Source organism: Oncorhynchus nerka, linkage group LG22, assembly GCF_034236695.1.
Source record: "Oncorhynchus nerka isolate Pitt River linkage group LG22, Oner_Uvic_2.0, whole genome shotgun sequence".
Lineage (NCBI taxonomy): Eukaryota > Metazoa > Chordata > Actinopteri > Salmoniformes > Salmonidae > Oncorhynchus > Oncorhynchus nerka.
In genome coordinates this window covers 3,644,011-3,662,509 of record NC_088417.1, presented here as the reverse complement: position 1 = coordinate 3,662,509, position 18,499 = coordinate 3,644,011, and the positions used below count along the sequence as shown (strand labels likewise).

General features: G+C 43.2%; 1 protein-coding gene across 2 annotated transcripts in view; it reads left to right on the top strand.

Annotated features, from left to right (window-relative positions):
* LOC115127923 (divergent protein kinase domain 2A) overlaps positions 1–17,704 on the top strand; it is a 92,521-nt gene extending 74,817 nt beyond the window's left edge. The window contains exons 4-5 of one of the 2 annotated variants that reach the window (XR_010460441.1): positions 15,382–17,130; positions 17,161–17,704. Coding sequence is in view for 1 of the 2 variants with exons in the window: in XM_065006865.1 (XP_064862937.1) it covers positions 15,382–15,719 (338 nt within the window). In the remaining variant the exon portion in view is untranslated. Of the gene's footprint in view, positions 1–15,381 lie in introns of both variants that reach the window. The other variant, XM_065006865.1, reaches the window with a different exon arrangement.
* Positions 17,705–18,499: the final 795 nt, after the last annotated feature.

The following is an 18,499-nucleotide window of genomic DNA, read 5'->3' as shown; positions in this document are numbered from 1 at the left end:
CCCACCAGAATGGGCTTTAGGTGAGGCAGATGAACCTGTAGCCATATTACTACAACAGTATTTAACATTACCCAGATACTGACTGGTCTATAGCAGCTTCCCACCAGAATGGGCTTTAGGTGAGGCAGATGAACCTGTAGCCATATTACTACAACATTATTTAACATTATCCAGATACTGACTGGTATATAGCAGCTTCCCACCAGAATGGGCTTTAGGTGAGGCAGATGAACCTGTAGCCATATTACTCCAACATTATTTAACATTATCCAGATACTGACTGTCTATAGCAGCTTCCCACCAGAAGGGGCTTTAGGTGAGGCAGATGAACCTGTAGCCATATTACTACAACAGTATTTAACATTACCCAGATACTGACTGGTCTATAGCAGCTTCCCACCAGAATGGGCTTTAGGTGAGGCAGATGAACCTGTAGCCATATTACTACAACAGTATTTAACATTACCCAGATACTGACTGGTCTATAGCAGCTTCCCACCAGAATGGGCTTTAGGTGAGGCAGATGAACCTGTAGCCATATTACTACAACAGTATTTAACATTACCCAGATACTGACTGGTCTATAGCAGCTTCCCACCAGAATGGGCTTTAGGTGAGGCAGATGAACCTGTAGCCATATTACTACAACAGTATTTAACATTATCCAGATACTGACTGGTCTATAGCAGCTTCCCACCAGAATGGGCTTTAGGTGAGGCAGATGAACCTGTAGCCATATTACTCCAACATTATTTAACATTATCCAGATACTGACTGGTCTATAGCAGCTTCCCACCAGAATGGGCTTTAGGTGAGACAGATGAACCTGTAGCCATATTACTTCAACAGTATTTAACATTATCCAGATACTGACTGGTCTATAGCAGCTTCCCACCAGAAGGGACTTTAGGTGAGGCAGATGAACCTGTAGCCATATTACTACAACAGTATTTAACATTACCCAGATACTGACTGGTCTATAGCAGCTTCCCACCAGAAGGGACTTTAGGTGAGGCAGATGAACCTGTAGCCATATTACTACAACAGTATTTAACATTACCCAGATACTGACTGGTCTATAGCAGCTTCCCACCAGAATGGGCTTTAGGTGAGGCAGATTAACCTGTAGCCATATTACTCCAACATTATTTAACATTATCCAGATACTGACTGTCTATAGCAGCTTCCCACCAGAATGGGCTTTAGGTGAGGCAGATGAACCTGTAGCCATATTACTACAACAGTATTTAACATTATCCAGATACTGACTGGTCTATAGCAGCTTCCCACCAGAAGGGACTTTAGGTGAGGCAGATGAACCTGTAGCCATATTACTACAACAGTATTTAACATTACCCAGATACTGACTGGTCTATAGCAGCTTCCCACCAGAAGGGACTTTAGGTGAGGCAGATGAACCTGTAGCCATATTACTACAACAGTATTTAACATTACCCAGATACTGACTGGTCTATAGCAGCTTCCCACCAGAATGGGCTTTAGGTGAGGCAGATGAACCTGTAGCCATATTACTCCAACATTATTTAACATTATCCAGATACTGACTGTCTATAGCAGCTTCCCACCAGAATGGGCTTTAGGTGAGACAGATGAACCTGTAGCCATATTACTACAACAGTATTTAACATTACCCAGATACTGACTGGTCTATAGCAGCTTCCCACCAGAATGGGCTTTAGGTGAGGCAGATGAACCTGTAGCCATATTACTCCAACATTATTTAACATTATCCAGATACTGACTGGTCTATAGCAGCTCCCACCAGAATGGGCTTTAGGTGAGGCAGATGAACCTGTAGCCATATTACTTCAACAGTATTTAACATTATCCAGATACTGACTGGTCTATAGCAGCTTCCCACCAGAATGGGCTTTAGGTGAGGCAGATGAACCTGTAGCCATATTACTACAACAGTATTTAACATTATCCAGATACTGACTGTCTATAGCAGCTTCCCACCAGAATGGGCTTTAGGTGAGGCAGATGAACCTGTAGCCATATTACTTCAACAGTATTTAACATTATCCAGATACTGACTGTCTATAGCAGCTTCCCACCAGAATGGGCTTTAGGTGAGGCAGATGAACCTGTAGCCATATTACTACAACAGTATTTAACATTATCCAGATACTGACTGGTCTATAGCAGCTTCCCACCAGAATGGGCTTTAGGTGAGGCAGATGAACCTGTAGCCATATTACTACAACAGTATTTAACATTATCCAGATACTGACTGTCTATAGCAGCTTCCCACCAGAATGGGCTTTAGGTGAGGCAGATGAACCTGTAGCCATATTACTACAACAGTATTTAACATTATCCAGATACTGACTGGTCTATAGCAGCTTCCCACCAGAATGGGCTTTAGGTGAGGCAGATGAACCTGTAGCCATATTACTACAACAGTATTTAACATTATCCAGATACTGACTGTCTATAGCAGCTTCCCACCAGAATGGGCTTTAGGTGAGGCAGATGAACCTGTAGCCATATTACTACAACAGTATTTAACATTATCCAGATACTGACTGTCTATAGCAGCTTCCCACCAGAATGGGCTTTAGGTGAGGCAGATGAACCTGTAGCCATATTACTACAACAGTATTTAACATTATCCAGATACTGACTGGTCTATAGCAGCTTCCCTCCAGAAGGGACTTTAGGTGAGGCAGATGAACCTGTAGCCATATTACTACAACAGTATTTAACATTATCCAGATACTGACTGGTCTATAGCAGCTTCCCTCCAGAAGGGACTTTAGGTGAGGCAGATGAACCTGTAGCCATATTACTACAACAGTATTTAACATTATCCAGATACTGACTGTCTATAGCAGCTTCCCTCCAGAAGGGACTTTAGGTGAGGCAGATGAACCTGTAGCCATATTACTACAACAGTATTTAACATTATCCAGATACTGACTGGTCTATAGCAGCTTCCCACCAGAAGGGACTTTAGGTGAGGCAGATGAACCTGTAGCCATATTACTACAACAGTATTTAACATTATCCAGATACTGACTGGTCTATAGCAGCTTCCCACCAGAAGGGACTTTAGGTGAGGCAGATGAACCTGTAGCCATATTACTACAACAGTATTTAACATTATCCAGATACTGACTGGTCTATAGCAGCCTTATAACGCTGTGAAAGGATCCAGGAACACAAATTATTTGGGTGGATCCCATCCTCCTCATAAAAAAAAAAAATCTCTAGACCACCTTTACTCCACACACGGAGATGCATACAACGCTCTCCCTCACCAAAGCAGGAAGTACCAGTGACTTGCTCAATACGGAAGTGGTCAGATGACGCAGATGCTAAGCTACATTACTGTTTTGCTATCACAGACTGGAAAATGTTCATGTGATTCATCCAATGGCATTGAGGAGTACACCACCTCAGTCATCGGCTTCATAAAAATAAAAAATTGGCCAGTAACCGAAAGGCCGCAGGGCTCGACTACCCGAGCCGACAAGGTGAAAAAAAATCTGTCACTATTCCCATATGTATTGTTGGGTGTTTCTCAGTCTGTCACTATTCCCATATGTATTGTTGGGTCCTTCTCAGTCTGTCACTATTCCCATATGTATTGTTGGGTGCTTCTCAGTCTGTCACTATTCCCATATGTATTGTTGGGTCCTTCTCAGTCTGTCACTATTCCCATATGTATTGTTGGGTCCTTCTCAGTCTGTCACTATTCCCATATGTATTGTTGGGTCCTTCTCAGTCTGTCACTATTCCCATATGTATTGTTGGGTGCTTCTCAGTCTGTCACTATTCCCATATGTATTGTTGGGTCCTTCTCAGTCTGTCACTATTCCCATATGTATTGTTGGGTCCTTCTCAGTCTGTCACTATTCCATATGTATTGTTGGGTCCTTCTCAGTCTGTCACTATTCCCATATGTATTGTTGGGTCCTTCTCAGTCTGTCACTATTCCCATATGTATTGTTGGGTCCTTCTCAGTCTGTCACTATTCCCATATGTATTGTTGGGTCCTTCTCAGTCTGTCACTATTCCCATATGTATTGTTGGGTGCTTCTCAGTCTGTCACTATTCCCATATGTATTGTTGGGTGCTTCTCAGTCTGTCACTATTCCCATATGTATTGTTGGGTCCTTCTCAGTCTGTCACTATTCCCATATGTATTGTTGGGTCCTTCTCAGTCTGTCACTATTCCCATATGTATTGTTGGGTCCTTCTCAGTCTGTCACTATTCCCATATGTATTGTTGGGTCCTTCTCAGTCTGTCACTATTCCCATATGTATTGTTGGGTCCTTCTCAGTCTGTCACTATTCCCATATGTATTGTTGGGTCCTTCTCAGTCTGTCACTATTCCCATATGTATTGTTGGGTCCTTCTCAGTCTGTCACTATTCCCATATGTATTGTTGGGTCCTTCTCAGTCTGTCACTATTCCCATATGTATTGTTGGGTCCTTCTCAGTCTGTCACTATTCCCATATGTATTGTTGGGTCCTTCTCAGTCTGTCACTATTCCCATATGTATTGTTGGGTCCTTCTCAGTCTGTCACTATTCCCATATGTATTGTTGGGTCCTTCTCAGTCTGTCACTATTCCCATATGTATTGTTGGGTCCTTCTCAGTCTGTCACTATTCCCATATGTATTGTTGGGTCCTTCTCAGTCTGTCACTATTCCCATATGTATTGTTGGGTCCTTCTCAGTCTGTCACTATTCCCATATGTATTGTTGGGTCCTTCTCAGTCTGTCACTATTCCCATATGTATTGTTGGGTGCTTCTCAGTCTGTCACTATTCCCATATGTATTGTTGGGTGCTTCTCAGTCTGTCACTATTCCCATATGTATTGTTGGGTGCTTCTCAGTCTGTCACTATTCCCATATGTATTGTTGGGTCCTTCTCAGTCTGTCACTATTCCCATATGTATTGTTGGGTGCCTCTCAGTCTGTCACTATTCCCATATGTATTGTTGGGTGTCCTATTCCCATATGTAGTTGGGTCTTCTCAGTCACTATTCCCATATGTATTGTTGGGTCCTTCTCAGTCTGTCACTATTCCCATATGTATTGTTGGGTCCTTCTCAGTCTGTCACTATTCCCATATGTATTGTTGGGTCCTTCTCAGTCTGTCACTATTCCCATATGTATTGTTGGGTCCTTCTCAGTCTGTCACTATTCCCATATGTATTGTTGGGTCCTTCTCAGTCTGTCACTATTCCCATATGTATTGTTGGGTCCTTCTCAGTCTGTCACTATTCCCATATGTATTGTTGGGTCCTTCTCAGTCTGTCACTATTCCCATATGTATTGTTGGGTCCTTCTCAGTCTGTCACTATTCCCATATGTATTGTTGGGTCCTTCTCAGTCTGTCACTATTCCCATATGTATTGTTGGGTCCTTCTCAGTCTGTCACTATTCCCATATGTATTGTTGGGTCCTTCTCAGTCTGTCACTATTCCCATATGTATTGTTGGGTCCTTCTCAGTCTGTCACTATTCCCATATGTATTGTTGGGTCCTTCTCAGTCTGTCACTATTCTGTCACTATTTCCCATATGTATTGTTGGGTCCTTCTCAGTCTGTCACTATTCCCATATGTATTGTTGGGTCCTTCTCAGTCTGTCACTATTCCCATATGTATTGTTGGGTCCTTCTCAGTCTGTCACTATTCCCATATGTATTGTTGGGTCCTTCTCAGTCTGTCACTATTCCCCATATGTATTGTTGGGTCCTTCTCAGTCTGTCACTATTCCCATATGTATTGTTGGGTCCTTCTCAGTCTGTCACTATTCCCATATGTATTGTTGGGTCCTTCTCAGTCTGTCACTATTCCCATATGTATTGTTGGGTCCTTCTCAGTCTGTCACTATTCCCATATGTATTGTTGGGTCCTTCTCAGTCTGTCACTATTCCCATATGTATTGTTGGGTCACTATTCCCATATGTATTGTTGTCTTCTCAGTCTGTCACTATTCCCATATGTATTGTTGGGTCCTTCTCAGTCTGTCACTATTCCCATATGTATTGTTGGGTCACTTCTCAGTCTGTCACTATTCCCATATGTATTGTTGGGTCCTTCTCAGTCTGTCACTATTCCCATATGTATTGTTGGGTCCTTCTCAGTCTGTCACTATTCCCATATGTATTGTTGGGTCCTTCTCAGTCTGTCACTATTCCCATATGTATTGTTGGGTCCTTCTCAGTCTGTCACTATTCCCATATGTATTGTTGGGTCCTTCTCAGTCTGTCACTATTCCCATATGTATTGTTGGGTCCTTCTCAGTCTGTCACTATTCCCATATGTATTGTTGGGTCCTTCTCAGTCTGTCACTATTCCCCTTCTCATATTCCCATATATTGTTGGGTCCTTCTCAGTCTGTCACTATTCCCATATGTATTGTTGGGTCCTTCTCAGTCTGTCACTATTCCCATATGTATTGTTGGGTCCTTCTCAGTCTGTCACTATTCCCATATGTATTGTTGGGTCCTTCTCAGTCTGTCACTATTCCCATATGTATTGTTGGGTCCTTCTCAGTCTGTCACTATTCCCATATGTATTGTTGGGTCCTTCTCAGTCTGTCACTATTCCCATATGTATTGTTGGGTCCTTCTCAGTCTGTCACTATTCCCATATGTATTGTTGGGTCCTTCTCAGTCTGTCACTATTCCCATATGTATTGTTGGGTCCTTCTCAGTCTGTCACTATTCCCATATGTATTGTTGGGTCCTTCTCAGTCTGTCACTATTCCCATATGTATTGTTGGGTCCTTCTCAGTCTGTCACTATTCCCATATGTATTGTTGGGTCCTTCTCAGTCTGTCACTATTCCCATATGTATTGTTGGGTCCTTCTCAGTCTGTCACTATTCCCATATGTATTGTTGGGTCCTTCTCAGTCTGTCACTATTCCCATATGTATTGTTGGGTCCTTCTCAGTCTGTCACTATTCCCATATGTATTGTTGGGTCCTTCTCAGTCTGTCACTATTCCCATATGTATTGTTTCCTTCTCAGTCTGTCACTATTCCCATATGTATTGTTGGGTCCTTCTCAGTCTGTCACTATTCCCATATGTATTGTTGGGTCCTTCTCAGTCTGTCACTATTCCCATATGTATTGTTGGGTCCTTCTCAGTCTGTCACTATTCCCATATGTATTGTTGGGTCCTTCTCAGTCTGTCACTATTCCCATATGTATTGTTGGGTCCTTCTCAGTCTGTCACTATTCCCATATGTATTGTTGGGTCCTTCTCAGTCTGTCACTATTCCCATATGTATTGTTGGGTCCTTCTCAGTCTGTCACTATTCCCATATGTATTGTTGGGTCCTTCTCAGTCTGTCACTATTCCCATATGTATTGTTGGGTCCTTCTCAGTCTGTCACTATTCCCATATGTATTGTTGGGTCCTTCTCAGTCTGTCACTATTCCCATATGTATTGTTGGGTCCTTCTCAGTCTGTCACTATTCCCATATGTATTGTTGGGTCCTTCTCAGTCTGTCACTATTCCCATATGTATTGTTGGGTCCTTCTCAGTCTGTCACTATTCCCATATGTATTGTTGGGTCCTTCTCAGTCTGTCACTATTCCCATATGTATTGTTGGGTCCTTCTCAGTCTGTCACTATTCCCATATGTATTGTTGGGTCCTTCTCAGTCTGTCACTATTCCCATATGTATTGTTGGGTCCTTCTCAGTCTGTCACTATTCCCATATGTATTGTTGGGTCCTTCTCAGTCTGTCACTATTCCCATATGTATTGTTGGGTCCTTCTCAGTCTGTCACTATTCCCATATGTATTGTTGGGTCCTTCTCAGTCTGTCACTATTCCCATATGTATTGTTGGGTCCTTCTCAGTCTGTCACTATTCCCATATGTATTGTTGGGTCCTTCTCAGTCTGTCACTATTCCCATATGTATTGTTGGGTCCTTCTCAGTCTGTCACTATTCCCATATGTATTGTTGGGTCCTTCTCAGTCTGTCACTATTCCCATATGTATTGTTGGGTCCTTCTCAGTCTGTCACTATTCCCATATGTATTGTTGGGTCCTTCTCAGTCTGTCACTATTCCCATATGTATTGTTGGGTCCTTCTCAGTCTGTCACTATTCCCATATGTATTGTTGGGTCCTTCTCAGTCTGTCACTATTCCCATATGTATTGTTGGGTCCTTCTCAGTCTGTCACTATTCCCATATGTATTGTTGGGTCCTTCTCAGTCTGTCACTATTCCCATATGTATTGTTGGGTCCTTCTCAGTCTGTCACTATTCCCATATGTATTGTTGGGTCCTTCTCAGGTCCTTCTCAGTCTGTCACTATTCCCATATGTATTGTTGGGTCCTTCTCAGTCTGTCACTATTCCCATATGTATTGTTGGGTCCTTCTCAGTCTGTCACTATTCCCATATGTATTGTTGGGTCCTTCTCAGTCTGTCACTATTCCCATATGTATTGTTGGGTCCTTCTCAGTCTGTCACTATTCCCATATGTATTGTTGGGTCCTTCTCAGTCTGTCACTATTCCCATATGTATTGTTGGGTCCTTCTCAGTCTGTCACTATTCCCATATGTATTGTTGGGTCCTTCTCAGTCTGTCACTATTCCCATATGTATTGTTGGGTCCTTCTCAGTCTGTCACTATTAAATGTAATTATCCTCACCAATGTGTATTTCTGGCTCCGTCTTAATCTGTCTTTGTCAAATAACTGAACTGAAAGAGCTGAAAGGGCCCATCTGCAAAAGGGGGCTGCAGATGGGACCCTAGCTAGCTGGCGGGGCATTGTGTGTGTGTGTGTGGTGTGTGTGTGTGTGGGGGGTTTGTTGGTTGGTTGGTTTTTCGCAGATGGGTCCTAAAGTCCCCACAAGGACAGTAAAACAAGGAGAGTAAAACCTCCCCATGAGGACAAAGGCTATTTTAAGCTCAAGGGTTAGGTTTAGGGTTACAATTAGGTTGAGCATAAGGGGTTATGGTAGGGTTAGGGCTATGGTAGGGTTAGGGCTATGGTAGGGTTAGGGTTATGGTAGGGTGATGGTAAGGGTTAAGGAAAATAGGATTCTGAATATAAATGTCATTCCCAACCAGGATAGATACATAGTCGTCAGTAGCAGTGGGATTGAGTCGTCCTGACAGGGCCGTAGGACCACTGCATTAGAACGGCTGATCTCTGATTATATTTAAATCCTCAGGGATCATCGTCCTCTCCAACTATTGATCTCCAACTGCTTCATCATCATGAGATGTTTTTGACTCTATAAACCTGCCTAAACAGTATTGTCCTCTATAAACCTGCCTCAGACAGTGTTGTCCTCTATAAACCTGCCTCAGACAGTATTGTCCTCTATAAACCTGCCTAAACAGTGTTGTCCTCTATAAACCTGCCTCAGACAGTATTGTCCTATATAAACCTGCCTCAGACAGTGTTGTCCTCTATAAACCTGCCTAAACAGTATTGTCCTATATAAACCTGCCTCAGACAGTATTGTCCTATATAAACCTGCCTCAGACAGTGTTGTCCTCTATAAACCTGCCTAAACAGTATTGTCCTATATAAACCTGCCTCAGACAGTGTTGTCCTCTATAAACCTGCCTCAGACAGTATTGTCCTCTATAAACCTGCCTAAACAGTGTTGTCCTCTATAAACCTGCCTCAGACAGTATTGTCCTCTATAAACCTGCCTCAGACAGTGTTGTCCTCTATAAACCTGCCTCAGACAGTGTTGTCCTCTATAAACCTGCCTCAGACTGTGTTGTCCTCTATAAACCTGCCTCAGACAGTGTTGTCCTCTATAAACCTGCCTCAGACAGTGTTGTCCTCTATAAACCTGCCTCAGACAGTGTTGTCCTCTATAAACCTGCCTCAGACAGTGTTGTCCTCTATAAACCTGCCTAAACAGACCGTGTTGTCCTCTATAAACCTGCCTCAGACAGTGTTGTCCTCTATAAACCTGCCTAAACAGACAGTGTTGTCCTCTATAAACCTGCCTAAACAGTGTTGTCCTCTATAAACCTGCCTCAGACAGTATTGTCCTCTATAAACCTGCCTCAGACAGTGTTGTCCTCTATAAACCTGCCTCAGACAGTGTTGTCCTCTATAAACCTGCCTCAGACAGTGTTGTCCTCTATAAACCTGCCTCAGACAGTGTTGTCCTCTATAAACCTGCCTAAACAGACAGTGTTGTCCTCTATAAACCTGCCTAAACAGACAGTGTTGTCCTCTATAAACCTGCCTCAGACAGTGTTGTCCTCTATAAACCTGCCTCAACAGACAGTGTTGTCCTCTATAAACCTGCCTCAACAGACAGTGTTGTCCTCTATAAACCTGCCTAAACAGACAGTGTTGTCCTCTATAAACCTGCCTCAGACAGTGTTGTCCTCTATAAACCTGCCTCAGACAGTGTTGTCCTCTATAAACCTGCCTCAGACAGTGTTGTCCTCTATAAACCTGCCTCAGACAGTGTTGTCCTCTATAAACCTGCCTCAGACAGTGTTGTCCTCTATAAACCTGCCTAAACAGTATTGTCCTCTATAAACCTGCCTAAACAGTGTTGTCCTCTATAAACCTGCCTCAGACAGTGTTGTCCTCTATAAACCTGCCTCAACAGACAGTGTTGTCCTCTATAAACCTGCCTCAACAGACAGTATTGTCCTCTATAAACCTGCCTCAGACAGTGTTGTCCTCTATAAACCTGCCTAAACAGTGTTGTCCTCTATAAACCTGCCTCAGACAGTGTTGTCCTCTATAAACCTGCCTCAGACAGTATTGTCCTCTATAAACCTGCCTCAGACAGTGTTGTCCTCTATAAACCTGTCTAAACAGTGTTGTCCTCTATAAACCTGCCTCAGACAGTGTTGTCCTCTATAAACCTGCCTAAACAGTGTTGTCCTCTATAAACCTGCCTAAACAGACAGTGTTGTCCTCTATAAACCTGCCTCAGACAGTGTTGTCCTCTATAAACCTGCCTAAACAGTGTTGTCCTCTATAAACCTGCCTCAGACAGTGTTGTCCTCTATAAACCTGCCTCAGACAGTATTGTCCTCTATAAACCTGCCTCAGACAGTGTTGTCCTCTATAAACCTGTCTAAACAGTGTTGTCCTCTATAAACCTGCCTCAGACAGTGTTGTCCTCTATAAACCTGCCTAAACAGTGTTGTCCTCTATAAACCTGCCTAAACAGACAGTGTTGTCCTCTATAAACCTGCCTCAGACAGTGTTGTCCCCTATAAACCTGCCTCAACAGACAGTGAAATATAACATGCTCTGAAGGAAAGTGTCCAAATGTTGGTTGGTTCCATAAAACAGGAAGGTGGTTGTTCTCTTTCTGCCAGATTAAAATGTTTTTAATGAGTTTGTTGACTGGTTGTAAAACGTATCCCAAATACATTTCTGTAATTGCTTCTGATGTCACCAGACACTTGCGGTAATCTCCTTCAGGGCCTCGTCGTGTAAGATTTTCCTTGTTGATTATTTTCCTACGACACATCATGCCAATTTGAAAATGTATTTTAAAAATAGACCCCATCTAAGCAGCCATTTTGAGACACCCCCCCCCTTCAAGCTGCCAGGATGGTCCCATGGTAGACTGGTGTTTTTGAGACACCCCCCCCTTCAAGCTGCCAGGATGGTCCCATGGTAGACTGGTGTTTGTTTCCCAGCTTATTGGAAGAGGATCTGACCCGAAACAATGATACGAATATTAATTATATATATTATATATTATTATATAATTATATATTATTATATTAATTATACATCTACTGCTGTTGAAATGTACTGGACTCAATCCGTCTTGTCACTATTATTATTATTATTATTATTCCTAGTTTATCATATCCGTGTCTTTTTAGTTTTGGTTTCCGTTTTAGACGAGCGAAGATTTTATTTCATCGTACATTCTGAGAAAGGACCCAGTCATCCATATTCATTGGGTGTGTAAAGCCATCGAGGCCGTCCAAACCCCCTGTAACGAGGAATATCGGACCAAATGACCAGCCACATTTACTTGTCCTTAATTCAACAGCCTAAAACTAATTACAAAAAGAAACACTATTCCTTTGTGTGTTTCAATGTGTAGCATATTCACAAACTTTATATGCCTGTTGTTTTAATTGGTTTTTTACTTTCCTACAACGATAATTGTCCACCTCACAGTTCAGCTGTCAGAGATTTGAGAACTAAGTGTATCAGGACATTGCATGCATAGACCTATAGGCTTAGTCCACTGTATGATATTTATGTGTGTGTGTGTGTGTGTGTGTGTGTGTGTGTGTGTGTGTGTGTGTGTGTGTGAAGCTTAGGCTTAGTCCACTGTATGATATTTATATGTTTTTGTGTGTGTGTGTGTGTGTGAAGCTTAGGCTTAGCCTTAGCCCCAGAGAGAGAGAGATGCCAGCGGCTACGACACCGAAATGAATTTATTTTCAGTACAGACGGAGACTAATTCATACAGGAGGAGGCTAATTCATACAGGAGGAGGCTAACTCATACAGGCGGAGGCTAACTCATACAGGCGGAGGCTAACTCATACAGGCGGAGGCTAACTCATACAGGCGGAGGCTAACTCATACAGGCGGAGGCTAACTCATACAGGCGGAGGCTAACTCATACAGGCGGAGGCTAACTCATACAGGCGGAGGCTAACTCATACAGGCGGAGGCTAACTCATACAGGCGGAGGCTAACTCATACAGGCGGAGGCTAATTTGTTAGTTTTCAATAAGAATATTTTCATATATATATATATATATAAGCATCATATTGTTAGAAATAACTGGTAGAGCTGAAACATTCTTCCTCACCTCAAGTTCAGCTGTCGGAGTCCGTTGGAGAGCCAGGGCGCGCTGCCTTCATACCATAGACCTGCAGTAAAATAGGTTAATAGCCACAACACACCAAACCTTCACAAAAATGTAAGTCAAGCCATTGTTTATAGGGAAAATACCAAAAGTACTTTATCAAACACAACATTACAGTTGGAATGTAATTTGACCAATGAAAATGGTTAAACAGAATGAAACAAAACACTTCTGAACTGGTTTAAAACCTTGACAGAAGTTTTGAACAGGCTATATTGCAGAAATGACCGAGTGCCTACTGTACCCAACGAATGACAGCAATGGGCTAATGATATTGATTTTATTTACAACAGGCTTACTTATAACCTTATAATAATAATATATAATAATAATATATAATAATAATATATAATAATAATAATATATAATAATAATATATAATAATAATATATAATAATAATAATAATAATATATAATAATAATATATAATAATAATAATATATAATAATTATAATAATAATAATAATATATAATAATAATAATATATAATAATAATAATATATAATAATAATAATATATAATAATAATAATATATAATAATAATAATATATAATAATATAATAATAATAATAATATATAATAATAATAATATATAATAATAATAATATATAATAATAATATATAATAATAATAATACTATATAATAATAATAATAATAATAATATATAATAATAATAATATATAATAATAATAATATAATCTTAAACTACATACGGAGCAATTCAAAAGACAAATATCAATAATGATTAAATACGGGAAAATGCATCCTACCTGAATAGCGTGTTGCACAGTAGCCTGCGTCTGGCCCACATTCTTCTCATCTTTGTCCACTAAAATCTTAACTTTTCGATACGGACGACGTTCCCGTAGCAGGACTAGAGACTAACATTTTCCCCTGGTGCCACGAAGTTTTTTCAGTTTGTGGCTCCATGATTTACATTTACATTTAAGTCATTTAGCAGACGCTCTTATCCAGAGCGACTTACAAATTGGGGATTTGGCATCACGAACAATACCAACATTCTTCTAGGCCTTTCAAGTCCTTCACAGCTTTATTAGGAAGTGGAATACACTTATTAATATATTAATATAATAATATAATTAAAACACTTGACCCGGAAGACGCTGGGCCAATTGTGCGCCGCCCTGTGGGGACAGTTGTGATACACCCTGGATTTGAACCAGGGTGTCTGTAGTGACGCCTCAAGCACTGAGATACAGTGTCTTAAACCGCTGCGCCACTCGGGATACATAATAATCCAGGGATTTTGTCTTTACTGTGGTGAAAAAATATATTTTAAATGTTTTATTAAAATGTGCATCTTTTTGTGCGCTAATTTGCACATTTATTTGGTGCTAATTCCTAATGGCTGAGCTACGGAGGTAAAGGGGCTGAGCTACGGAGGTAAAGGGGCTGAGCTACGGAGGTACAGGGACGGAGCTACGGAGGTACAGGGGCTGAGCTACGGAGGTACAGGGGCTGAGCTACGGAGGTACAGGGGCTGAGCTACGGAGGTAAAGGGGCTGAGCTACGGGGGTAAAGGGGCTGAGCTACGGGGGTAAAGGGGCTGAGCTACGGGGTAAAGGGGCTGAGCTACGGGGGTAAAGGGGCTGAGCTACGGGGTAAAGGGGCTGAGCTACGGAGGTAAAGGGGCTGAGCTACGGAGGTAAAGGGGCTGAGCTACGGAGGTACAGGGGCTGAGCTACGGAGGTACAGGGGCTGAGCTACGGAGGTACAGGGGCTGAGCTACGGAGGTAAAGGGGCTGAGCTACGGGGTAAAGGGGCTGAGCTACGGGGTAAAGGGGCTGAGCTACGGGGGTAAAGGGGCTGAGCTACGGGGGTGAAGGGGCTGAGCTACGGAGGTAAAGGGGCTGAGCTACGGGGGTAAAGGGGCTGAGCTACGGGGGTAAAGGGGCTGAGCTACGGGGGTAAAGGGGCTGAGCTACGGAGGTAAAGGGGCTGAGCTACGGGGGTAAAGGGGCTGAGCTACGGGGGTGTTTGTCAATCAAATATCTAATTGATCCATGACCGTCTTAAAACAATTCCATATGTTAACCCTAACCCTTTTAATTAGTATAGCTACATCTGTTATCCAGAGCAATTTACTGGTACAAGTAGGGTTAAGTACCTTGCTCAGGGGCACATCAACAGATTTTTTTTACCTAGTCGGCTGGAGATTTGAACCAGTAACTTTTCAGTTAATGGCCCAATTCTCTTAACCGCTAGGCTACCTGCCGCCCTATAGTTCTCTCTCTCTCTCTCTCTCTCTCTCTCTCTCTCTCTCTCTCTCTCTCTCTCTCTCTCTCTCTCTCTCTCTCTCTCTCTCTCTCTCTCTCTCTCTCTCTCTCTCTCTAAACCAGGGAACTATGACAGGTACTGTCTGACTTCTCTGTCTTTGTCTCTCTCTGTCTTCGTCTCTCTCTGTCTTCGTCTCTCTCTCTCCAGATAAACCAGGGAACTATGACGGGGTACCTGTCTGTGGTCTTAACTGTCTGTTTCCCTGTCTCACATTTCTCTCTCTCTCTCTCCAGATAAACCAGAGAACTATGACGTGTGGTACGAGAGTCGCTTCGAGGACTGTGACAAGGAAGCCTGCCTGTCCTTCTCCAAGGAGTCTCTGTGTAACCGCGTCACCGTGGACCACAACTACTACGCTGTGTGTCAGAACCTGCTGTCTCGTTACGCCACGTGGCGAGGGACCACCGGCGGCCTGCTCCACGACCCCCCAGCCCACATAGCCAAAGACGGCCAGCTGGAAGCGCTGTTGGACGAGTGCACCAACCCTAAAAAACGCTACGGACGCTTCTCGGCCGCCAAGGAGCTGAGAGACTACCTCACCCAGCTAGTGGCCTCCGCCTCGGCGAGGTAATGACCAGAGCTGGCGGTTAGCGGTGGCCTACATCTCAGCCGCACGGTGGTTCGGGTTAGGTGAGGGTTTGATCTCCCCCTCTGACCTTATCCCCGGGAACTTGACCATGACCTTTGAACCTTGACACTCCTCCTCGTCTCCAAGTCCAGGAGATCGCCACCCCGCTGGTCACACGGCAGCAGCTTTGATCGGTCCTCTCGTCTCCTGGTGTCAACCAACCAGTGCAGCTTCAGAGGAAACTGAACTGACTGTGGTAGCTGGTTGGAGCTGAAGGACCAGGAGGAAGAGGATCAGCCAATGAGGAGAGCTTTAACCCGTGGTTAGGCTAACATAGACTGTACATGACTTCTCTCCTCCGCCCAGACCCTCTCTGTTTATCCATCAGGACTCTTGTGTTTGCTATCATTTTATCTTAACCATTCTTTCTTTCTGAAAACGTCCCTGTTGTCCTTTTTTGGTTTGGGGTGGAACGAATCAGAACAGGAGCATGTTGACATTTAGTCTGTGGTGTGTATGTTCTGTTCAGGAGGATGGTCACTAACTCAACTCTCAACTCACGTGGAGACCTGAGCACAGCACCGCAGGTTAACAGAGGAAGACAAAGCCTTGGCTATAAAAGTCTTTACTTCCTGCTAGTCTAATTGATCACTTGAAAACCAGTTCACCTGAAGTCGGGCAATCAACGTTTTTATATAGGGAGGGAGGGACAGGATAGTGATGCCAATGAGGACTGTGGTGGTGCAGAATCTGATATTAGATGTTGTGTGTGTTTACCAAAGAGGCTATATGAAACACTGAACTACCCCCCCCAGTACCATGACACAACGCTGTTCTGGTCCTGTATGACTGCCCAGAGGAACCTTCCCTCCATCTGTCTGGCAACACAATCTGCATAGGAACGAATCCAACTTAAGCCCAGGGTCAGAGTTAACCAGGCTCCCTTCTCTATGTTAAATCAGAGCTAAGCCCAGGGTCAGGGTTAACCAGGCTCCCTTCTCTGTGTTAATTCAGAGCTAAGCCCAGGGTCAGGGTTAACCAGGCTCCCTTCTCTGTGTTGAATCAGAACTAAGCCCAGGGTCAGGGTTAACCAGGCTCCCTTCTCTGTGTTAAATCAGAGCTAAGCCCAGGGTCAGAGTTAACCAGGCTCCCTTCTCTGTGTTGAATCAGAGCTAAGCCCAGGGTCAGTGTTAACCAGGCTCCCTTCTCTGTGTTAAATCAGAACCAAGCTCCCTTCTCTGTGTTAAATCAGAGCTAAGCCCAGGGTCAGAGTTAACCAGGCTCCCTTCTCTGTGTTAAATCAGAACCAAGCTCCCTTCTCTGTGTTAAATCAGAGCTAAGCCCAGGGTCAGTGTTAACCAGGCTCCCTTCTCTGTGTTAAATCAGAGCTAAACCCAGGGTCAGAGTTAACCAGGCTCCCTTCTCTGTGTTAAATCAGAACCAGGCTCCCTTCTCTGTGTTAAATCAGAACTAAGCCCAGGGTCAGAGTTAACCAGGCTCCCTACTCTGTGTTAAATCAGAACCAAGCTCCCTTCTCACAAAGCTCCCTTCTCACCAAGCTCCCTTCTCTGTGTTGAATCAGTGATTACTTCAAGAGATAGTTAAAGGAAGGGTGGATGCATTTCCAAACAGACCCTAAGAATTGGGCCACAGTGTGAATGTTGCATTGCCATTGCAGTGGACTGCAGTACCCACAGAGTCTGTAATTGATAACTGACTCCATGTCTGACTGTTTGAAAAAGGAAATGTTGATCCTTTCTTGTTCTGTGCGTTTTATCTACTTCCTCAACAACCCAGATTTGGCTCCTCACATGTCGTAATTTCACAGAGTTTTGTGTTCATTATTAAACGTTGCCTCCTCACTGCTCAGCTTCACTTTGAGCCATCCAGCTTTAAATGGCGTGTAATGTTTTATCTCCAACAAATTAGCACATTTGGGTTGATTTTGCACTTGGTGGACCAATAAATTAAAGCCCAAGTAATCATCATGTACTGTATGTTCATTTGAATAGTGAGAAGTTTGTTGTAGCTCAGCGTCCTTTCGTCTCAGAGCTAGGGAACAGAAAAACAACGTCCTTTCGTCTCAGAGCTAGGGAACAGAAAAACAACGTCCTTTCGTCTCAGAGCTAGGGAACAGAAAAACAACGTCCTTTCGTCTCAGAGCTAGGGAACAGAAAAACAACGTCCTTTCTTCTCAGAGCTAGGGAACAGAAAAACAACGTCCTTTCGTCTCAGAGCTAGGGAACAGAAAAACAACGTCCTTTCGTCTCAGAGCTAGGGAACAGAAAAACAACGTCCTTTCGTCTCAGAGCTAGGGAACAGAAAAACAACGTCCTTTCGTCTCAGAGCTAGGGAACAGAAAAACAACGTCCTTTCGTCTCAGAGCTAGGGAACAGAAAAACAACGTCCTTTCGTCTCAGAGCTAGGGAACAGAAAAACAACGTCCTTTCGTCTCAGAGCTAGGGAACAGAAAAACAACGTCCTTTCTTCTCAGAGCTAGGGAACAGAAAAACAACGTCCTTCTCAGAGCTAGGGAACAGAAAAACAACGTCCTTTCTTCTCAGAGCTAGGGAACAGAAAAACAACGTCCTTCTCAGAGCTAGGGAACAGAAAAACAACGTCCTTTCTTCTCAGAGCTAGGGAACAGAAAAACAACGTCCTTTCTTCTCAGAGCTAGGGAACAGAAAAACAACGTCCTTTCTTCTCAGAGCTAGGGAACAGAAAAACAACGTCCTTCTGAGCTAGGGAACAGAAAAACAACGTCCTTCTGAGCTAGGGAACAG